Below are 23,984 nucleotides of genomic sequence, written 5' to 3' on the forward strand. Positions count from 1 at the left end.
AAGTTAGGCAAAGAAACATGATTTTTTTCAAAGACGCGTTGCTTATAACATACTTTCTGCTTGCGAACAATTTAACTTATATCACAAGGTTCTCTAGAAAAGAGGATGAGCAAAAGAATCATTTAACAAAAGAGACAGAAAAGGTCCGACACCTTTTGGGGATGCAAAACTCTCAGAAAGCAAAAGCTGCATCCCGAAGGTCACGGTGCCACGTATCAATGTCACATTCACCCAGCTGGCTGCCCACTGCTTAAGGATGATTTTTACTTTATTTTTCCAGGGATAAGGGTATTTGCTAGTATTGAAAATTTGGTATTTTTCCCACCAGGCACTAAGGACTGAAGCGAGCGTTCACACGGCTACAGCAGACACAGAACAGCTCAGGAATGACTCCGCTGCCAACATTCCCACATTTGTTTAGCCAACAGGATCCATATTGTATCTCCAGCACGGCTGAGGCTTGCCTCAAGCCATCATAGATAAAATATAAGGTAAAATAATTACATCTTATCCTCCAGAAGCTGCCAGACGATAATTGCAGGGCAAAGCACCGTGGGTTCCACACCACCGTCCTGAACATCCCTCTCTCCAGGAGGGAAGGCTGGCTGACCACACCACCGACCTCCCTCGAAACCACCGCTGGAGGCTTCACAGTGGTTAAAAGAAAGCGAAAGTGGTGTCAAAGAATTAATTTTATCATTGCAGAAGGTCCTAATAAACGCAGCTTTACCCCCTTTCAGAGGGAAGTCTAGTTATAATATTCAGGATACTCCTCATTAGAAGATGGCTAAAGCAGCATTTTATCTGGCGTTGCTCTCTATGGTATGGAAGACACCGTATAGATCTTGTTTCTTACCAGCTTAAACCTCAAAAAGCTGCTCTAACCAAGTCGTCCAAGGGGCTGCTGCCGCTACTCCGCGTTTTAGCGTGGCAGAAGCAGAGCCCACCGAAAGGGAACGGCACCAGACACTGTGTGAAACCCAATCAAACCTCAGTAAAAGAGAGCAAGCACATCAAAGACTCCGTCAACGAAGGAAAATTGAAATGTTTAACTTTGTTTAAAAAATATCAGCGAAAAGAGGGACTTTTGTAAACAAAAATGGCATCAACGCAGCACGCTCGGAGTTTGTGGGGAAAATGCTACCATGAATTAGACAGAATTCTACATTCTGGCCGACAGAAAACAGAATCTGGCAACGGTACAAACACCTTACAACTATATTACAAGCCTGACAGCCACAGGCCTTGACTTGAATGGTTTGAGATGGGAATGGCTGAACATCTGGAATTCAAGTCTAAGGGGCATCAGTTTTTCATCTACAAAAATTTCAAATTCCTACAAAAATATTGAGCTGCTCTCCAGAACCGAATTCTGTGATTTTCCCCAGGTATTTCCACACCATTTGGTTTTGGGTTTTTTTTGTTTGTTTGTTTGTTTTAAAGAAACAACCAAGTGAGGAATGCCTAACCAAACCAAACCAGTCTAGAAAAGCGGAGATCAGAAGGAGAACACTTTCTTCCAGCTGTTGGAAACAGAAGCCCAGACCCCTGCAACCTCCCATTGCATCTCCCTGGGGCACAGCCGGAGCGGCCAACCATCGGCTGCCATAGTTCAAACAGACTTTTGACTTTCCAGTCTATTCTTATTTCAATTTCTTTTTTTTTTTTTTTTTTTTTTTTTCTTCTTCTCAATTTCAACTTTTCCTGTAATATCCTGGAGCCTCACTGTTTCCGGGCACCATTAGCTTTCCACATCATATTTGCTCTGCATTTAGCTTTATCCTTCAGCAACGCCACATACAAGGATTTCAACATTTTTCAGACTTATCAAACACCTACTCCCTTATTAGTCCACGTGACCCTACGACCAGCCAAGTCACCAGCAAAGTCCCCGCAGACTTTACTGAGCTGGAGTGAGGGCACCAGGCGCTCGGTGGCCTTCTCAGACTCCAGCCCATGAAGAACATGACCACTGACGTGGTTTTTGAAGGGTAGGGACTGAACCCCTACATGAACTGCACCACGCGTCCACACGGCTCTGAACCAGGGCAATGGCAGAACCCAACTTCTATAGATCAGAAATGACCACTGCTAACCACACAAGCAGTAAATGAACCCAAACACACCGGGAGAACGATGCCGGTATTCCACTTCAACCCCTCCACGGCACCAAGACAAGCATTAGTAATACACATTTATTCAAATGACCACATCACACGGAAATTCCATTGGTTTTCTGATTTTTAATGGATATTAAGTATTTAAAGCTCAACTCCAGAAGCATTAAGAGCAGAAAATTCATGCCCTATAGAAGGAGGGTCTGCAGCGACAGTGGGCTCTTGGGCCAAAGGAAACATCTCACGGCTGGAAAACAGGAATATTCCCAGGCCGCTGCCCCCAGTACGGCTGGTCCCGGTAACGCCTGGTCCGGCGGGGATGCTGCACTCTGAGCGGGCATTTAGCCTCGGTACACAGGTGCCGGGTCCTCAACCTGAAACCTCGACCAGGGGGCATACAAACACCCGAGCACGAATTTCCAAGGGTGAGAAAAAGTTGTGTTACCTCTGGCTTTGTTGCTGTTGGTGACTGCTCGCTGGTGCTCAGAGCCCTGCTTCCATTTTCGGTTTGCACTACGTTGTAACACGCACCCCCAGCCCCCCAGCAGATCACAGACCACTTCACGTAGAGACAAATAGTTTCCTCAGCCTTAAATACCAGGTATTTTATATTTCTTCTTTTCCACAAATTTATTTCATGGTTAAACGTTTCCAAGATCAGCATGGTGCCAAACCAATACCCAAAGGCAAATCCGATTACAGAAGCTTTTCCCATCGGAAGCAAGGGCACAGCAAACCCTGTGCCACCCTCTTGGCTAGCACATCCCCCCCTCCTCGGCTCATCCCCGGGGCCAGAGACCCAGCGGGACCCTTCACAGCGTCCACACGGGGACAGGCTAAAAAGGGTTCCAAATTCCCCAAATATCCTGTTCTCTATTACAGCTCTACTTCTGGTTCTCCTTTACAAAATGTAAGATAAATTCTTTTAAAATTAACTAAAAATTACCACCACATTCTGCATACCTCAAGTTCTCCTAAATTCATGGAACCTGGTGATTTGCTTCATGGAAGCTCCAAGAAATTCCCTTTGTGAGGCTGGACAAGCACCAGAGCCCGGGTCCTTCCCCCGCCAGCGCCCGCTGCCACATCGCACCGACACCTCGTGCCACCAACCTGCCAGTTCTCACCGACTCACCAAGTTTACTAATTAGGCTGGCAGAAAGTAACACAGCTGAACAGTAAGGCTGCAAAACTAATTATATTAAAAGGCCTCCTTAAAAGTAAATATTAAATTATAAGATTATTGATTGAACAAACTGCTGTGATTGGAAACACGGTAGTGCACGAGGTAGCATTATAATACCAATCTCCAGCATAATCAATTAACAGCGTATAACTAAGCACACAATGTTCAGCCTTACAGGCACCAATACACAGGTAGATTTAAGTTAGAAATAATTTAATCTTTTGTTCCCTAAATTCATTCCTATTATGTGAACACTGCCTTGCATAAAGTTTAAAAAAGGAGAACACGGAAAGTTCATTAATTTCCATGTTACTTTATAACTCACACGTGGATCAAAAAAAAAACCACGCAGCTGCCCCCAGGCTCCACAGATTATGCTCTCCCCTAGATGTACTTCTCTTTGAAAACAATAAGTCATCTTTAATAAATGTCAATGCACGGATGTTTTTAATTGAGAGGCCGCCAGGGTTATAAAGCACGCTCCGCACTCGGGATTACCCGGACACTGGATTACGCTTTCTTCATCCTTTCCCAGCCACTAATTTATGTGGCAATAGAGACATTTATTTTCGGCAGCAGAGAGCCGCCATCGGAGCATTTTTCCCCTGTAAGTTAAGGAAAAGCATCCCAGGCAGGGATGCAGCCTGGCCGCAGAGCGGTCCCTGCCCCAGAGGCACCCAAAGGCTCCTTCCCACCCACCCCGCACCAGCACCCGCGGGGGAAGCTCCTCATCCAGCCCGTCCTGACAAAGATCATCTAAACCCAAGGCCTCCGAGTCCCCTTCTCTGTCAGCACAATAAAAAAGGAATTTCATAAAAGTGTTTTATGCAAGCCTTTGCAAAGGCTTCCCTCCAGAGATGGTGATTAATAGGGAAAAACGGTGAGCTGGATCTCAACTTCATCGTGCACGGACTGGGCATCTTCAAGCTTTCTTTTCTAAAAAGCTACTATATATTCTGTAGGAGAAAACACCCAGAAGTGTGTGGTTTACTGAGAATGATTGATAATAGAATGATTGCTCAGGCACTCAGAGCGTGGTATTTGATAGCCTATCATACACTCCTTCCGAGAGAAAGCAACAATTATCATGGCCTGACATGTTTATCCTCGCCGAGCTGAGCCCCTTAGCGAGGGGGCAGAGCTTCCCAGCGTTATCGGATCATGATATGATCACCCTCCCTGCAGCTGCCCTGCGCCGGCTCCTTCCCGCACCGCCCCGGCATCTCGATGCAGGGAAGAACACTTCTGGTACACAAGTCTGCCTCTCGGCGCAAAGAATGAGGTTTTTTTCCCCCTTTGGAGTCTCCTCTCAGGCACTCACTTACAAACAGGCAAAATGGTTTCTGTGGGTCACCCTCAGCAATTTTGCGGATGACACCAAGCTGTGTGGGGCAGTCGACAGGCTGGAGGGAGGAGATGCCATCCAGAGGGACCTGGACAGGCCAAGAGGTGGGACTGCGTGAACCTCAGGAGGTTCAACCAGGCCAAGTGCAGGGTCCTGCACCTGGGTCAGGGCAATCCCAGCACAAATCCAGGCTGGGCGGAGAATGGCTGGAGAGCAGCCCTGAGGAGAAGGACCTGGGGGTGCTGGGGGATGAGAAGCTCAACATGAGCCAGCAACGTGCGCTGGCAGCCCAGAAACCCCCCGCAGCCTGGGCTCATCCCCAGCAGCGTGGGCAGCAGGGCCAGGGGGGGATTCTGCCCCTCTGCTCTGCTCTGTGAGACCCCCCTGCAGCGCTGCCTCCAGCGCTGGGGCACCAACAGCAGAAGGACACGGAGCTGTTGGAGCGGGGCCAGAGGAGGCCCCGGAGATGCTGGGAGGGCTGGAGCCCCTCTGCTGTGGGGACAGGCTGAGAGAGCTGGGGGGGTTCAGCCTGGAGAAGAGAAGGCTCCGGGGAGACCTTCCAGCCCCTTCCAGTCCCTAAAGGGGCTCCAGGAAAGCTGGGGAGGGACTCTGGAGCAGGGAGGGGAGCCATGGGACCAGGGGGAATGGTTTTACACTGAAAAAGGGGAGATTGAGATGAGATGTGAGGCAGAAATTGTTTGCTGTGAGGGGGGTGAGCCCCTGGCCCAGGTTGCCCAGAGCAGCTGTGGCTGCCCCATCCCTGGAGGGGTTCAAGGCCAGGTTGGACGGGGCTTGGGGCAACCTGGGCTGGTGGGAGGTGTCCCTGCCCAGGGCAGGGGGTGGCACTGGGTGGCCTTTAAGGTCCCTTCCCACCCAAACTGTTCCATGATTCCATGATAAACGACACCACGTGGAGGACACCCCCTGCTCCCCACCCTACAGCAGCCACGCACTCAGCTTCCCGTTCTCGTCCCAGTACCGTCCTCTCAACAAAGTTGAAAGCACTTGTCCCTCTATTCCTACGGGCCACTTTGCTCTTCAGACTCCCTAAACACAAACCCGCTGCCAAACACCCTTGGCAGGCATTTATCCGGGGGAATTCTAATGGCTGCTCAAGAGGAACAATAATTACCAGGACACAACGCTCATAAAAAGATTTCATCTGAACACAGAAAATCATAACTGCATGCCTTATGTGAAGTTCAATCTCGCTGTGTTACACTCCAAGTACCAAAAAAATGGAAAATGCACCCTAATTTAAATTTTAACTTAATTTGTAGATAACTTTTCTAAATATAGCCTTAAGCCTTCAAAGTACAAACAGTTTCAAAAACTGCCCTGAAGACTTTAAAGCGGCCAGAGTCGCACAGCGAGTCAGGGATGCCATCGGACACCCCCAGCTGCCACACTGAGAAACTTGTTACACAAAGCCATGCTAAGAAAACAGCATTTCTTCCAGTAAGCAACCACATCCAAACCTACCAGAAACCACACAAAACCAGGGCTATGTTTTTCCAGCATATTTTATAAACTCCCCAACAATCTACTTAAGTCTTAATCAAATACCGCCATACGTCGAGCAGACACTTTCCAACTCCCGAGCCTGCAACCTGAGGATCGGCTCCAAAGCCTTGGTGACGCTGAGGTCCTCTTTTCTCACGGGGAGGACAGGACACGGCGCAGTTCATGCAGAGCTGCAAACACCACAGCGACACACACGCTGCAAACGCAGGTGGGGTTTTGAACTCACTTTCAACACACAATTTCAGAGAGCACCTACGCAGCACCATAGAAAATAACTTGAATTCTGGATTACAGTAGTGACACCCATATCCCCTCAACATTTAATTTACCAAAGCTCACCGACAACAAAACTCGCGCTCAGCAGCCCCTCTCTGTTGCAAAGTCAATATAAAAAGCTGCTCATTAGTGTCACCAGGAGCAACCTTACCTGGAAAAGGTGATGCCAGGACTGGAATTTTGATGGGGGAGAAGGTCAGGACGTGGCAGGGCTGAACGCTCGGCGCCGAAGGTCCCTGGGGGGCTTCAGGCTCCACTGACACCATCGCGGCAGTGGCCAACGCCAGGCTCTGATTGCCAGTGACTGGTTTAAGGCTGTTCTGGCAACCACCTGTGGAAGGGTGAGATACAGCATGTTTTATTTTTAATTGGAAGGCAGTGGATTTATGTAGGATGATGTTTTCAGCATTCCAAATTTCAATGCACGATGGAACAGAAGTCTGCTACGTTTCCCACCTGGCCTCGCTGTTTGCACGTCCACCTTAGTGAGACACTAGATTTCAAGTATATTATACAACATATCTTCTAAGGACTCTTAAAGCCCCTTTCCTAACCGTTATTCTTAAAGGTCTAGTTTTTGGTTGGTGCATTTTTAGATATTAAACCCCCACATATGTGAAGATACCGCTATAGCCCAGAGGGACAAGACAGTAGCGAGTTATAAATAAACTGTGCAGACTTATTAAATTCAAATGAAAAACCTCAATAAAAAAGTCAAATGTTTGGACAGATTGGTCGGCATTTTCTTCAGCTCCCACAGCTCCATAACAGCGCACAACCACCCTTACTCGGACCTTTCCTCAATAGCACTTGTCTGATTTCAAATCTGAACTTCTTGGTTACTTGCTCTACTCACCATCCAACGTCACTGTTACCTGCCCGGCTGTTCTCCTGGAAATATCTGGGTTTTACTAGTTTTATGTACTAGTGCCCTTCATCTTGAACGCACACCATGCGGGAAACTTCAAACGGTTTCACACAGGAGCTCAGGAGTGCCTCAAATCTAGGCTCAAAAGCACTTCGGACTGTGCAACATTCACCTGTAAGTCTAACAAGCTTTGGGGGAAGACCTTCAGAGCTCAATCTTGGCTAAATATGTTAAATAAACAGGAAAATGAGTAGTAAAAATCTTAAGGAGAAAACCTAATTTGACAAACACCAGCTGTTACTCCCTCTACACGGAGCTATGTATTCAAAAATTAAGCAATCATTAGCTTATTATGTCATTTAGCAAATGTTTTCGGTTCATGTGGAAATCCTTCAGGCACTAAGAGCCAACTGCAGCTCTGCAAAAAAAACCCAAACACTATTTGCTCAGACTGCTCGCCCCAGGCGTCCCGGGGGTTTGCAGGAGCTTCTTCCCTGCCCGCCTCCCTGCGAGGGGCTGGGCCAGCGGCCAAGGGAATGGTGGCCATCGGGGCACCGGGGGTGACGCAGCCCAGTGCAGGGCATATTCCCCACATGGCTCCGTAGCCCAGGCACCTCATCCAGGCTTCTCCATCCCGCTCTGGCTCCAGACACGGAAAAAGTTCTGATTTTCAGTTCCGCTCTCAGCTGGCGTTGGGTAGGAGCGGGCCAGTGGTTTTTGGAAAGGGCCCTGCTTTGGTTGCAGCTAACTGGGGCTCCTGAGGCTATCCATTATACTAACTGCTGGCAGCTTCGCTCCCGACTCTTTATAAACAATTATTTGCCAACAAAATAAGCTCTACATTAACAAAACAGAAGTCAAATATTTTCAGTAAGCACCACAAAAGAACCTTCTATTATTTCTACTGCATTTCTCAATTCCAAGAGAATTCATTTAAAACACCTGCATGTGCACTAATTAACAGGCACACGGGCAAAAAACCCCACAAATGTTACAGTTTTGATGATTCAGCCATGGACAGACGAATAACCAATTATTCTGCCACAGTCACAATGGAAAGTAAAATAAAAAAAGAATCAGTGTCCAACTAATCCAACTATTTAATACAAATTTATTGTTTGTTCACAGGCCGTTGGGTTAGGTTAAACATCTGGCCTCCGAGAGCCTGCACTCATTCCTGATTCCGGCTGTTGGCAGTTGGGAAAAATCCACAAAACATCTTCTGTAAATCTTATGAAAACTAATGTTGTCTAGAAAAATGACTTTTCTACTGGTTTCCTACAGGGTACAGGAGCAGAAAGGTTGTTTGCTTCTCATTTGATTCTTTTATTTTGGAGAAGAAGATGCAATTTCCCCAAAGAGCCCAGGAAAGCAGCAAAATAACGTAAGCCTTAGTTGCTGGGATAGCTGAAGTCTTCCACCAGCACAGATGAGTAACACTCCTGAAGCAGGGCTTCCTTATTAAAGTTTCATCAATTCCCTTATTAAAGTTTCATCAGTTAGTTGAAAGAGAAGTTTTGGTGATTTCCCCGCCTTTGATGAAGTTCTCTCTCCCTCTCTCTTGCTAAATAATTCCATGAAGAAAGGACTACCCCTATAACTGCTAATACTTGATAGGAGAGCACGGGTAGAGTATCCGGGGCTCATCAAACCCACCCTCCCGCTTTGTGGTCAACTGAACAATCATCCCCACAATTTATCCACCTCTAACATAGCATACGGTTTGCCAAAGCAACTGGAAGCTGGCCCAGGCCTTGAGGAGCACCAGGGACTCTCATCTGCACGCAGCATAGCTGGAGAGAACTTCTTCTCAGAAACAAAACAGATTTTGCTGTATTTCCAAAAACTTCTTGAAATGGCTTTTTAGAATCATTATTAATAACCCCACATTTACATAGAATCACAGAACGGTTTGGGTGGGAAGGGACCTTAAAGGCCACCCAGTGGCACCCCCTGCCCTGGGCAGGGACACCTCCCACCAGCCCACGTTGCTCCAAGCCCCGTCCAACCTGGCCTTGAACCCCTCCAGGGATGGGGCAGCCACAGCTGCTCTGGGCAACCTGGGCCAGGGGCTCACCACCCTCACAGCAAACAATTTCTGCCTCAGATCTCATCTCAATCTCCCCTCTTTCAGTATAAAACCGTTCCCCCTCGTCCCACGGCTCCCCTCCCTGCTCCAGAGTCCCTCCCCAGCTTTCCTGGAGCCCCTTTAGGGCCTGGAAGGGGCTGGAAGGTCTCCCCGGAGCCTTCTCTTCTCCAGGCTGAACCCCCCCAGCTCTCTCAGCCTGTCCTCCCAGCTCCAGCCCTCGGATCACCTCTGCAGCCTCCTCTTGGCCCCACTCCAACAGGTCCACGAATTTCAAGAGTCAAATGCCTTGAAAATAGTAGTAAAATATTATCATCAATATACCCTTGAGGAGAAAAACTGCAATTTTTTTTTCCCTAGTGGCATGGTTTCTCCAAATCTGTTTTTGCCAAGTCCCGCTACATCCTGGGTAGAAAGGTAGTACTTGTCTGCGGAGATACCAAACCCCATTCCAACGTCCTTCCCCAGCCTGCCAGCTCTTCCCAAGCAAACAGACGGGGGGAAACATCTGAGATGGGCAGCACGTTTCTCCGCAGCCAGAGCACACCAAAACTGCCTTTTGGCTACTGACATTCCCCAACACATTAGCGACTCAAACCATGAGTTTTTCCTCAAGTAAGAAACGCCCAAAAGAACAGAAATTACTTAACAAGACAGAAGTAAAGACCACTAACACTTGCGAGACATGAAGACCCACTTCTGCCCAAAAAGGGCAATTCAAGACCTTCCCTTGCAGATAAAAAAAAGTTATCGGTATTGTGAGGACTTACTGCACAGACAATGTAATGAATTTTAAATTGCACTCGATACTCGGTTATTATAGCTTTTCAGTCTTTGTCTTCAGTTTTGCCTACAGAAGAACATCTTTACCAAAGGGTTATGAATATCTTTCCCAAAAGACCCACATTAAAAAAATAGGACAGGAAAAAATTTCAAGCAGGTTATAGACCTTTTGAACCTTTCATCTCTCTTGGAGAAAAAGGAATTAATACACATGAGCGTAATGTTCCCTCTAACTTTTTTTAACGATCCAATGCGTCGCTGGGTTTTGCTTGTCCTTTCAGCCCGTGAGTGACTGCAGGTGCCCCACGGCCCTGTGAGAGCTCCTGCGTTAGCAGGTCCTCCTTCGGGCGAGGACCGAAGGACCCCAGCGCAGACGCTGACCTGGCTGTCTCTTCTTTCTCGCCTGGAACAGCCCACAGACACAGTTATAACACAAACGGATTTCCGCTGCCACGGGCTGATCTGTCTGTCCCGGTGAGCGCACTCCACGCCTACGGAACCACACAGCGCCCGATTTCTATCCGAGCTGTTCCCCATGCACACCTGGGGTGGCTCAGCGTGGGAAAAGGACACCAGAACTCAACGTTACCATGAAAAAAAGAAAAAAAAAAAAAATCACACCAAGTATTGAGCGGCTTCCTAAGGGATCTGAAATGTTTTCCATGTATATTTAAAATAAAAAATATATATATATATATATATTTTGAAGGCTTTTGACTGCTATGGCAGTCATATAAAATTAAACACCAATTCAATTAAATAGAAGTTAAATACTTTGACTCCAGAGTTAATAAGAGTTAGTAATGGTGAGGTCCCAAACCTCACCCATAGAAGGATGTATATACCACTCACTTCTTTTCAAAGCCATATGCAAGCTCCTTATCTTTATTCCTAAACCAACGGGTCCCTAACACCCCGACTGCCCGTACCCCTGGGGTTTGGGGTTTCCCCACCGCCCGCCCCAGCCCCAGCGCTGGGGGGACGCGCGCGGCTGCGCAGCCCCTCCGCCACCCGCTTCACTGCATCCGTGCACTGCACAGTCCCAGCTATTATTTAAAGATAAAAAGTTCAAAGTCCATCATTTGTGATTACAAAGCCATTTCAGAAGCATTCACCAAATCTCCGCTACGCCGCCCAAATGAGCTCCAGGCTGAGGGTTTGCGGGATAACTGGGGTCCAGCCCGATGCCGGGGACTCGCCTGAAGCCGAGACGTTTTGACACGGGGTGCACGCTCGTCACACAACGAATTCCCTCCTCAGCCGTCGCTGCCAGGCAGGTGGCGAGGAGGGAGCGACAACGAAGAGCCGAGGTGGCAGCTCCACCGCATCCCCTGCACCACCCGCCCGGGAAACGGAGGACGCCGTCCCGGCACCGCGGCTGGTTCAGCTCTACGGCAACAGCCATCACAAAATAGTTAACGCTGCTTCCAAAGACATATGAAAAACATCTCCAAAAGAAAGGGAAAAAAATTGAAATGTGAATTATTATTTATTAGCCCTTATTCCCTTTCCTTTCATCTGTAGGGTCTGTAAACTAAAGTCTTTTAGATGACAGCTCTTTATTAGACTGTTACCAGAATTAAAACTGACACCTGTGCTTTGATGGAGAGCAAAAAAAAAAAAAAAAAAAAAAAAAAAAGGCAGGTAGTCGAAAGAGGCTAAATATAGCCAGCTACAGCCCAGCACGGGCCAGGGTCCCTCCAGAGCAGGACAAAAACATCACTTTCTTCCCCAGCAAAGCACATCCTTGAAAAACGTGCTTGAGCTTTGACGGGTGCTGCTCGGCTAATCCCCTCCCATCATTTCTCACACAGCCCGGACTTCGCTGAACGGCAACTCATAAACGGCCCCAGCCCCACCTGGAATTTCACTCCGGTTCCTGCCCCCCCATTGCAATGTCCCCCCCATTGCCATTCCCATCCTCTGTAGCCCAAAGGGAGGGGAAAAAAGCCCGTTGTCTTTTCCAATTGTAAACTCCAGCTGTTAACGGGTCTGCTGTGAGAGCGTCGCTAACAGCGCTCGCTTTTGCTGATACGCAATAAATAACAACACCTGGCGCCTCACAAACCGCAGCGGCCGCTGCAACTCACTGAAAGATCCGGATTTCTTTATAACGAGGTCTTGGGGCCGGGGAGGACAATATTACGAAAGGGTCAGAGCTACAGGCCTTTCCCACAAACACACCACATGTAGTTTTATTTCTATAACTTAAGTGGGGAAGAAACAAACTTAATTGGGCTAAAGGTTGCACTTGATTTGGGTAGATAACAGGAAAAGCACCAAAAAAGCACAAACTTAATAAGCAAAACAAAAACTTGGTAAAGGCTATGATTAAAGTCAAGCATTCCCCGAGACTTCATAAAATGCTCGTCTCTGCAGTGCCCGAGTGCTCCGCAAATACAGAGGGTTTTCATGGCATTTCAGGAATATCCAGGTTCCTGCAGTGCTATTCTTTTTTTCAAGGAGGAGCCTGAGCACAGGAACATTAAATATAAGAGAATCCAATTTGAAAGGCCCCAAACCTGGCTACGCGTACACACGCACGTGCTTCAGGTATAAAGCTTCTGCATGGGAAATGCAGAAGGTCGGAGGTTCTGTGTCATGTACTTCAAAACTGCCGAAAACCACAAGCGAATGGAACCCAAATTTAACACGGAGCAACCACATTTCTTCGCAGGTTTGTAATGCCTGAAATTTAAACTGAAATTACCTAGAAAATTGCACCTGTACATGTATGTCTATACGCATAGAAATCCTAATACTGACACTTGCTAGGAAAAATACCGGCTCAGTTCCGTAAAGGTTAGTGGGATTAAAAGAAAGGAAAGGAAAATAAGAAGGATCAAAATTTTAATCTACACATAGGCTTGGTAATGCCAAAGCAATTTGGTGAAAGAACATACATGAACTCTTCATTCTGGGATTTCTGATCTCAACACCAACGGACGAAAGAGCAAGAAGATTGCTTTGGAGCAAAGAGACGCTGCAGAAATGGAGAGGCAGCGATGGAACAGAAAGTATTTTCTACTGAAAAATTATTAGACCAAAAAAATAAAAATAAAATATCTGATTTAAGAAGACTTTTCCTTAAAGGAAAACACCACAAAGTCTTCATTCCAGGTTAGATTGCTCCTGTTACAAATGTAAAAAAAATATTCTGAGCGTTTTGTTAATGATGCAAACCCTGAGGGGGCTTTCACCCCCTCAGCGCCTCCCCCCCGCACCCCGAGCCCTGCAGGAGACGCGGGACAATGCAGAGGGTTTGCCACGCGCGTCCTGCTGCTCACACCAGGTACCAAGGCCACTCAAGATCGGTAAGAAAAACCACTCACGATCGGGAAGAAAATGCAGTTTATGTTGAAATGTGTAAAAAAAAAAAAAAGTTTTCCCTTTGAGGACTGTCAAACACTTCAAAATGAAAGGAGATGTTCAAATGCTGGATTGTACTTTGAGTAGAAGTGCAGAAGGCAGCATCCAGGTTCCATGTACCCAACACCCTGCCCGAAGCTCCTGTACCATAAACACTCTGTTTGCCAGGTCATGCACGTCCCCAAATTGCTGCTGAGCAACTGCCCACGACTTTTACCCCTAGAAACTCCTGAGGGCATTCAATTCAATAAGCCTTTGGCAACATTAACAGAAGGGACCTTCATTTCTCTGCGCCTGCAGCACAGGACGGGACCAGGACCTGGTCCAGGTGTGGATGGAAGCCCTCGCTGCGGGCTGGCGTCTCCCCGCAGAATTCCCGGGTCTGTACCCAGACCATCTGCTCACAGGGCGATACCCCGGAAGGAGCTGCAGGGCGCCATGGTCTGCGGTAAGGAGCCCACCAACGCCATCCCACCACTGGTTCTACTGGAGCCCCAACACCCCGTTGATTTGGCGGAGCCGTACCGCATCGCGCTGGGCTCTCCTGCCGAGCCAGCCGGCTTTCCGCCCCTGCAGCTGCCCGAGCCCACGGGACTGTGCTCGCAACTACAGGAGACACTGGATCACTAACCTTGTGTTTCACCATCACCCTCCAGCAAGAAGGTGGCTACAAGTCAAGAGCCATCATCTCACCATAAGGAAACCACCGCATTCCTGATGGCCTCTGTCGGTACGCTCCCCTGGTTGCTCAGCCCAGCCGCGGGCTCTGCTCAGCGCTCGCCACCGGTGGCTCGTCAAGCTTTTCTGGGGAGTTTCCCTTCCTGAAGGGACACCACCACCCTTCCATCTGCATCTCCTGCTCCCTCCCTCACAGGAGGGCGCATGAAAGGCTGCTTCCAAGGTTTCCTGGGCAAACCTTCTCGAACACACCAATAAGAACACCTGCTTTACAAGGAACCACTGCTGGCGATGCCCTCGAGAGCCAGCAATGCCAAGTGGTAAGAATGTACCTTCAAACATTTAAAAAAGTGTCACTAATAGTAAAAACACTGAACACGACATACCAGAGGGCTACAGCTTTCCTCTAACGGGTGCCACCAAGGGTCCTGCTGGTGGTCCCTCACCCCACATCCAGTGGCCAACAGCTGCCCGGGGACGCGCAGAACACAGAGGTGCCATAGGGGCACCCCGGCTCGGGACCAAACCATCCCGGCTGCACCCCCACGGCACAGAGCCCAACGCAGGGGACCGAAATATCAGCCCTTTCTCTGCAACAACATCCAGCTGCTGCTTTACTCCCAAAAAAATGCACTCTCCAGTAGACATAAAACAAGCTATCATTCCTAGGTGGGAAAATAAAATGTCACTATTCGCTTTAGATACACAAAATGGTAAGTACATAAATTCATGTTTTGCAATATGCGCGAGAATAATAGCTGCTTCCTTTTCTTACAGAAAATAACACTTTCTAGTAGCTGGAGCTCGCAGCTGCTAAATTATGTGCATTACCATTCACCAAACTCCAGTGCCTCATTCCTTTATCTTTGTAACATTGCTGATACATTGAGAAAACAATTATATCATTACTGATAACTGTGGCAGACAAACCTGCCCTAAGACAGGCTTGCAAAATGAACGCAGCCACATAGCCTGCAAAAAGCTTATTAACTTCGCAGTTTAAACCACTTAACTAAGCAATTTGCTCTCAGTATTTTTATTACTCCTCATAGTAAGTGTAAAGATCACATAGGAAATACTTCAAGTGCTACCGTAATGCTGCCGGGCACCGACACGGCCGTCCTGCAGCAATGCCATCCCCGCGCGCGCTGCCCTGCGCCTCTCTGGAGCTCACCCACAGCCGGGGATGGACAAGCATCGATGGCATCAACCAGAATTAGGATTGCAAGAGGGATGGAAAGACTCAGAGAGGTGGTTGGGAGTCTTCATGCTCCCCTCTGCACCGCTCCCAACCGGAGGGATGCTCCGGGGGTGGCAGCCAATGCGGAGAACAGTGCTGGAGGAGGAGCTGGGGCCACCTGAAGGGCTCCTGGGCAAACAGGCTGCAGCGTCCGTATATTGTCCAGGGGGAAGAAAACCTTCTCTGCGCTACTGACAGAGCACAGTGGGGCCCTCACCACAAGACAGACCCCGAGGGGCCGGAGCGTGTCCAGAGAAGGGCAACGGAGCTGGTGAGGGGTCTGGAGCACAAGTCTGGTGAGGAGCGGCTGAGGGAGCTGGGGGTGTTCAGCCTGGAGAAAAGGGGGCTGAGGGGAGACCTTCTCGCTCTCTACAGCTCCCTGAAAGGAGGGGGCAGCCAGGGGGGGTCGGGCTCTTCTCCCAAGGAACAGGCCATGGGACAAGGGGAAACGGCCTCCAGTTGTGCCAGGGGAGGTTTAGGATGGATATTGGGAACAATTTCCTCATGGAAAGGGTTGTCAAGCATTGGAAGAGGCTGCCCAGGGCAGTGGTGGAGTCGCCATCCCTGGAGGGATTTAACAGCCGGGCAGACGTGGGGCTGAGGGACGTGGGTCAGTGGTGGGTTTGTCAGAGTTGGGTTGATGGTTGGACTCGGTGATCTGGAAGGTCCCTTCCAACCCGGGCAATTCTATGATTTTGTGACATGCCGTCAGGCTGGGGATGCCCCTGCTCTGCCAGGCGCGCTTCCCTGACCACTGCTTTATGTCTGAAGTATCGCATGTGATAAAATATGTTTGCTTAAAAATACTGAAATATTTTAAACATACATAAACAGACGGCAGGCCCTCACTCTCCCATGCAGAATATCTCCCTCGCCATCGCGCCTGTCCTTACAAATGGGCTTGGAACAGTGCCTCCTGGCCAGGAGCACAGCTGGACCAGGAGCACAGCTGGACCAGGAGGAGCACATCCATGGGACGGGTCCGCCAGGGCCATCCCCGCTGCCGAGCAGGACCCCAGTTGAGCATCGGGGGATTCTGGCAGGAGGGGAAGGCAGCTGCCTGCACCGGCTGCTAAAACAGCTAAATACGGAACCCATTTGGGCGGTTCGACATGTTTCAATACAGAACAATATTCACTGCTAATTAATCAGGCTGGCAAACGAACCCAAACAGTGAGGATCTCTTCCAGCACACGCTCACTGAATCTCTGCGTTTCTGGCAAAATACAAGGAAACTTCCTGCGTCTGCACAGCTGCAAAAGTAGAAGTAACTTTATAGTCATTATTTACAGGTAAGAGGGCTCTGCTGCCAACCGGACAGACATCACCTTCGATCTAAGACAGGAAGAAAGACTGACAGCAAGCCATTAAGAATATCCTAATTCTGAACTAAAGAATATATGTTAGGGGTTTAAACATCAGTAGCGTTTTACTTCTTAACCTTTTCTATGAGACAACTGCTACTTCAAATTACTACTGTAGCAGCAAAACAGAGAGATTCAGCTTTACTGCAACATATCTGCCCTTTTCCAAATATAAAGCTTAGCCCGTCTGTCACCAGCTCTGACATACCTGAGTTATGCAGATTAATGGAATTTATTTCACAAATATCATTGTGCAGAACTGAGCCGTAACGAGATGATGGATCAATTGCTTTTCTCTACTGATGGCTGTGTACAGAGACCTCTCCAAACTCTTAAAATTAGCAGCCAATGGGAGAATTATACATGAACTGTGTCGGCAACTTCTTGTTTGAAAATAAGCCACGTACGGTGGGAGAGGCTGGCCCCTTCGCTCCAGAAGTCAACAGCCAGTTACAGAGTAATCTATTTACAATCTTCACTAATTACCCATGGTCTTTTCTTTCTTTAGAAGTAATTTAGAGGATGAAATGCACTTTGCCATCAAGGTTCAGATCAAGCAAGAGATTTTCATCTGAATGGAATGAAACCCTCACTTTAGAAAATGGCTTATGCATTTTTGGGAAGATGCATTAAATTAGAAAAAAAAAAAAAAAAGAAGAAAAAGTAAATACTTAATTATTTATGTCCTACTGACCTGGTATCAGCTGAGGTGCCAGCACCACAGTGGGAAGAGGCCTGGAGGCAGCAGCCGGCCTGGCGATAGCCATCGCCACTTGATTGGTCATTAGCAGAGGTTTCTCGTTGCCCTGGAAGAGCCTCGATTCCTCAGGATGTATCCACGCCGAATCCAGAGCAAATGCATTATTCAAGTATATCTGTCCAACATAAGTAAATAAAAGCACGTTAAGGTTTAAGATACAAAACTCAGAAATAAAAGTGAGAATAAAGTAGCTTTAACTCAATATTACAATACAGGTAGTACCTCAAGTTGGGGACAAACTTGCAAAAATAGATTGATTCCTGCTCCATCAGTGCCGCAGGCTGGGTTTAGCTGACTGTTCAAAAATTAACCAGCTTTTAACACGACTAATGGGTCAATGCAGCATCACAAAAAGAAAAGAACAGCTGAAAGTAACTGTGTCCCAGCCACGGCTACCCTGGAGCGAGCCACCCGCAACTCAGGGACCGCAGCCGCCTCCAGAGCTGGAGAGATGGGGATGCGGGAGGGAAATGGGATAAAGTCATCAAGCCGTGATTTAATTGTTCAGGTAGGTAAATATAAGGATGTAGGTAACTGTGGGCAGGCCGAGGGTGAGGGACCGCGAGTGACACCCTGGTGCCGGGGAGGTGGCAGCGCTCACTGCTTCCCTTCTGGGGAAAAACGGTGGAAGTGCCAAGAAGAAAGGGAGGACGGAAAACTCTCATACCAAGATGAAAGGGAGGATGAAAAAATCCCATAATCACATCCCATAGTAAAATTAAAATATTCTATTCAATGTAGTGAAGATTAACATTAGAAATATTTTAGTCTTTTTAAAAATTCAGAAAAGGGAAGAGCTGCAACTGCTAAGCAGCCCCCCCATTAACTGTCCCTTACAACATTCCTCCTCCGTAGGGTTTTGCCTGAACTTCCGCACGCCTTCACCATTCATAAAACCCATAACGTTTTTCAGCTTATAGACTTTAGCCTTAAAAATACTTTAGCATAGCAAGATCAGACTTACTTTGCAGCTCGGTAGCCTTTTATCAATCCAGTTTTTCCCAGCGTGAGGCGGAACCGTAGATGTGTATACAGGTGGAAAAACAGGAACAAATTCCACGCTTGAAGAAGGTGAAAATCCTATGACTGGAGAATGAGCTCCAAATATCCACTTGGGGGGGGGGGGGACAAAACCAAACCAAAAAAAAAAAAAAAACCAAAAACCAAGAGGACAAGTTAACAAAAGGATTTTACCCTGAGTAAAGTGATGCTTTTCATCATTTCCCAATTACATAAAAGATGAGTACAGAAAATTTCAAACCCGCCTCTTCAGTCCAACACCCATTTGTGTTTCTTCAGGTGTTACACATGGCACTGACATGACAAACTGCTTTAGCAAGCCACAAATCAGTAGCCCGGCAGCAAAACCACAGTACTGGGCTAATGGCTGCTAGGTGCCAGGAAAGCTTGGTTTTCCTCTGCTCAAACAGAATCGCACATGCAAAATAAAAACATCATAGAAAGTGTTTTTAAAATTCACCTCGAGGCAAACAAGAGCCAAAGGAAACGTCGGAAGCATATTTTCTCTGGACTTAAATTCGTTTGGCAAGTGGGTTCCCACAGTAAAACCACCTCTGCAGTTTATTTAAGTGGTCTCACACTGGGGAATAATTGATGTTACTGTTTCATTAGACCCAGCACTACCTATTTTCTCCCTCCCACTCACTCTGCTCCCAAACCACAAGAGACGCTCATGCTCGAAAAGGCTGGAAATTTTCACATGAAATCGAGTGGATACTACAGTGCTCAAATCTCCGTCTTATTTTTACTTCTTTCTCATAAAAAATATAAAGACAAGGCAAAACTACAAGTGGAGCTTCCGACATCTCCACTGTAACAGGACAAAGTTGTAACTAGATGATCTTTAAGGTCCCTTCCAATTTAAACCGTTCTGTGATTCAATGATTCAAGCAGCCTTACGACAGCAATTAATAATTGAAATGTTCATCAGGCAAAGCAGTGACGAGACAGATTGGTTCGACTGACATGACTCAAAACTTTAGCCTTTATGAATATTGGAAAAAAAACCCAAAACCAAACAAACAAACAAAAAAAGAACCCAAAAAACAACCACGAAACCCAAAACACTTGACGCTACATACGACTGCTGGTCTTCCTTTCTGGTCCCTGTCTGCAGAACGCGCACCCCGCAGCCGCCGCGCACCGCCTCACGGAGACGAGCCCGGCCGGAGAGACCGGCAGCCCCAACCCAGCCCCTCTGCAGCCCCCTTCCCAGCCCCTCTCCCCCGGGAATCCCTCTTCCAGCCCCTCCATCCCGCTGGAAGCTCCGCAGGGCGGCGGGCAGCGCAGCCGAGCCCGCAGCGTCCCCCGCCGCCCCGCTCCGCTCCGTCCCGCCGCTCCCCCGGAGGCTCCGTCCCCGGGGCTGCCGATGATGCTCCGGACGGGGGCGACGGGAAACTTCTGTCGTCGTCCCCCCCCCCCCCCCCCCCCCCAACAACCCTCCCCTTAATCCCCCACCACGGTGCGGTCCGAGCCGCCCTCACCTGCCCGTGGCGGAGCGCGGCGGCGTGCGGGTCGCCGGTGGCGAGCAGCGGCAGGAGCGGCTCGCCGGGGAGGCGCCAGCCCGGGGCGGCCCGCAGCAGGGCGGCGGCGGGGGGGGGGGGGCGCCGGCAGCAGCAGCGGCGGCGGCGGGGGGGGGACCCCCGGCGGCACCGACCCTGAGGAGCCCCGGCAGGACCCAGGCCCAGGGGGGCGGCGGGGGCTCGGCGGCGGGGGGCGGCCAGAGCAGGGGCGGCGGCCGCTGGGCTGCGGGAGCCGGCAGCATCCTACATGGCACGGGGGGGGTGGGGGGGGGAAGGCGGCGGAGCCCCGCGGTCCGCGCCGCCGCCGAGTGAAACTCCAGTCGGCGGCGGGGCCCCGCCGGTAAAGCTCCGCCCGGCGTGGGGGGAGCGGGGCGGGGGCTGCGCTGGGGCCGCCCCGGGGGGGGCGGGGGGCAGCCGGGCTGGGCAGCCGCCGGGGCCGCCCGCCCCCTCCCCCCCGCAGCCGGAGCAGCGCTGGGCTTGCCGCGCTCTTCATTTAGCGGGGAAAAGGGTTTTCGGCATCGTATCGCGTTATGGTTTTTCAGCAGCGCCGGGCGTCGCAGGGGTCCCTCTGCCCGGGTGGGGGGGACATTGCCACTGCCCCCGGGTGACTTACGGTTCCCACGGCGGGGGGCGGGGGGGGGGGGGGGGGGGGGAGGCACCGGGGTGTCCAGGAGGTGGGGGGCGATGCCAGGGCTGGGCACGGCCCCGCTGCCACCCCCCACCGGCCCCGGGGCGGGGAGCGCTGGTCCCGTCAGCATCAGGCCCGAACGTCCGTGTCCCGCCCTGCGCGGCACCGGGTTCATTTCTGTGTCAGTAAGGTCTCTGCTAATGCTCGGGAAAACTGCACTTTTAGAAGACTCCAGTGTCAGAATTTGTGAAAATATTTCCTTTACAGCCGTCTCTGGGGTGCGGGTTTCAAGGTCTCGGTGTTTCGAGCTCGCCAGGTGCGAGGACGAGGAGGAGCCAGACCCCGGCGCTTGCCCCAAGCTCCCAACAGGGTCGTTTCATCCCGTGAACAGCACGTTCAATATCAATTAGAAAGTTTGCTGCGTAGCGCTCTCTCTCGCGCTCTCTCCCTTGCTGGCTGCCATCCCGAGCACTCCTCGCCCGGTGCCGAAGCCGCAGCGCTCGCAGGGTCCCACATTGGCTGTCCCCGCAGGGAGGGCACGGCTTCTGCTGATGGAATGGACTGGGTATAGTCCTCGTGTATTTTATATTGGTATTGGGATAAATATTGGTCCTTTAGTGTTATTAATGTTAATTATTTAGTCTTATTCTATTAAATCTGTTTATAGTCCAACCCTCAGGTTTCCTTGTTTTTCCTGATTCCCCTTCCCCATGGGGAGGGGTCATCGAGTGAGAGAATAATTGTCTAAACAACAATAAATTGTGGTGTGTTCTTCAAACCATAGCAATCCCCTGCACACCCCCTCGAATGAGGGCCTTCTCCTGTCTTCAGTCGAAGTAACATGAATGACCCGTACCCAGAAGGAGACGAGCCCGCTACCATTGCTGCTGCCGGGGAAGGGTGTTTTGGGAAGCAGGTGCCCAGCGCGGTGCTGGGACCTCTGTGGGTGACGCTGTGGAGAAGGTGGGAAGAGTCCCACTGCCCCGGACCCCGCCACCAGCCCTACCACACACCCGCTGCTCCTGCCGGGCCATGGAAGAAGCCGGTTTTAGCTCCTAATTAAGAATTAAGCCTTTGACACTTGGTCACAGGTGACCTCTAGCAGTTAGGAGTGAGTCATCGCGCTCTCTGTAATGATTTGAGGAAAAACAAGCACCGACCCCCACAAAAGCCTGAGAGCATCCCCCTTCCCTGGCCCGGGTCAGGCAGTCCCCGGGCTGAGCAACTTCTCTGGGCTTATTCCTCTTCCCTTCTCCTCCGTCCCTCCCATGGTCCCCAGGAGAGAGGAGCTGCGCGAGCCTCTTCCAGCCACCGACAGCGTCACAGCCTCCAGCCCCTTCAGCAAAAAAGGGATGAATAACAGAAAAATGGGCAGAGCCTGAGCTCACAGGACATACGAACGCTTCAACTTTACGGTTTAAAATCATTGCTTACATTTCCCTGCGCACAAACCACCAGCGCTGCTCCGGCTCTCCGTCGCTGAGAAAAGGGGAATATCCCGCTGCTGCGGTCCTGAGCTGGGGAATCACCACAGCCCGGACCGCCAGAGCCAAACGGAAAACTTGCCACATCGGGGTGATGCAGCTGCACGGGGGCAAAGCAGCGGCTTCTTAAAACTGCACTGAAGAAAGTCAAAGGTCTCAGGAATTAATCTTTCCTCCTCAGCCGCTAGTTGTGTTCGGTGTGCAGAGGAATTGGATCTCCCGTGGCAGTGAAAAACCTTAATAAAGGTGTAATCTCCGAGAAGTTTTGAAATCAAACTATTACGATCTGTGGATAAACACGAGATCAGGGAAATACACTGCTTACAATTATCCTCAGAGGGATACTGGGAAATACAGATTTGAGTAATCTACAAAGTGACAGAAATCAGATAAAGAGAAGCTCACCTCTAAATGTTTTAGTGCTTGGCTATTTGTTAAACTCAAAAATCACTTCCTGGTAATTGTAAGTGAACAGAGAAACAGAAACATAACGACAACAACAACAAGGGGAAAAAAAAAAAGGTTGTTTCCTGTGTAGTGCAGTGGCCCTTGAGTAGAAGAAAGAGTGTTTCTTAGAGGACTTTTTTCCCTGCGTTGAAACCATGACTAACATCAGCCCACTAAAATCACCAAAGGCCAGCCTAGATCCACCATCTGTGTAACTATTTAAAGCACAAATCAGTGCTGGTATTCAGACCACCAAAAAACGCTGATTAATAGATCAAAATCGCTATAATTTCTTACCAGTGGGCAGTCTTACCTAACACTTCCCTAATACGAGACGGGAAAGCCTGTATATGCAACGTGGCGTCAGAAAGTCCCGGCTCTCTCGGGTCGGGGGGATCAGGGGGGAGTTTCTCGTCTGCCAGACACGTTTTAGCCGGGCTGAAGGATGCACTCACGGGCATCATCTGCCTCTTTGCTTAGGCTTCCTTTTCCTACGCTGTAAAAAAGGTAATACAACTATCCTGGCCTTCCTGCCAGGAGCGGGGGAGGCGTTGGGGTGTTTCCCAGGCTGGCCGTGCGGCGGGGGGTGACGAGCCTGAACGCAAGAGGCTCAGCGCGGTCTGAGCTCAGCGCTCCCACGCTGCAGCCCGGACGGCCGGGGGTGACAGCGGGAGCGAAGGGTGACAGCAGGAGTGAGGGGTGACAGTGGGAGACAGGGATAACGGCAGGAGCGGGGAGTGACAGCGGGAGACAGGGATGATGTCACGAACAAGAGGCAACAGCAGGAACGAGGGGTGATGGCGGGAGACAGGGATAATGGCAGGAGCAAGGGGTTATGGCAGGAGCAAGAGACAACGGCAGGAGCAAGGGACGATGGCAGGAGGTAGGGACGATGGCAGGAGCAAGGGACGATGGCAGGGGTGAGGGGTGACGGCGGGAGACAGGGATAGTGGCAGGAGCAAGGGGAGAAGGCAGGAGATAAGGGGTGATGGCAGGAGCAAGGGGTCACGGCAGGAGATAGGGATGATGGCGGGAGATAGGGACGGTGGCAGGGGTGAGGGATGACGGCAGGACCGAGAGGTGACAGCGGGAGCGAGGGGCTGCCTCCCCACCAGAGCCCGGCGAGAGTCGCTGCCGGGGCTGTGCTTTTCCCAGCCAGCCCGGAGCACGGCAGCGATGGCGAGGCCAGGGCGGGCGCGGGGGTGAAGCCCGGGTGGCAGCGAGCGCTCGGCAGCGATGGCCTCTGCTGGGCTGGAGCCCCGGCAGCGGGGCCTGGGGCAGAGGAC

At 50.1% G+C, this 23,984-nt stretch overlaps 1 protein-coding gene across 1 annotated transcript in view; it reads right to left on the reverse strand.

Moving 5' to 3' along the window:
- The window catches only part of TCERG1L (transcription elongation regulator 1 like), an 88,729-nt gene extending 68,348 nt beyond the window's left edge, over positions 1-20,381 (reverse strand). The window contains 6 exon segments of the mRNA XM_054206028.1: positions 6,600-6,779; positions 17,531-17,711; positions 18,561-18,707; positions 20,101-20,202; positions 20,204-20,261; positions 20,263-20,381. Of these exon segments, the coding sequence (XP_054062003.1) occupies positions 6,600-6,779; positions 17,531-17,711; positions 18,561-18,707; positions 20,101-20,202; positions 20,204-20,261; positions 20,263-20,381 (787 nt within the window).
- Positions 20,382-23,984: the final 3,603 nt, after the last annotated feature.

This window comes from Rissa tridactyla, chromosome 6 (assembly GCF_028500815.1).
Source record: "Rissa tridactyla isolate bRisTri1 chromosome 6, bRisTri1.patW.cur.20221130, whole genome shotgun sequence".
NCBI classification, from domain to species: domain Eukaryota; kingdom Metazoa; phylum Chordata; class Aves; order Charadriiformes; family Laridae; genus Rissa; species Rissa tridactyla.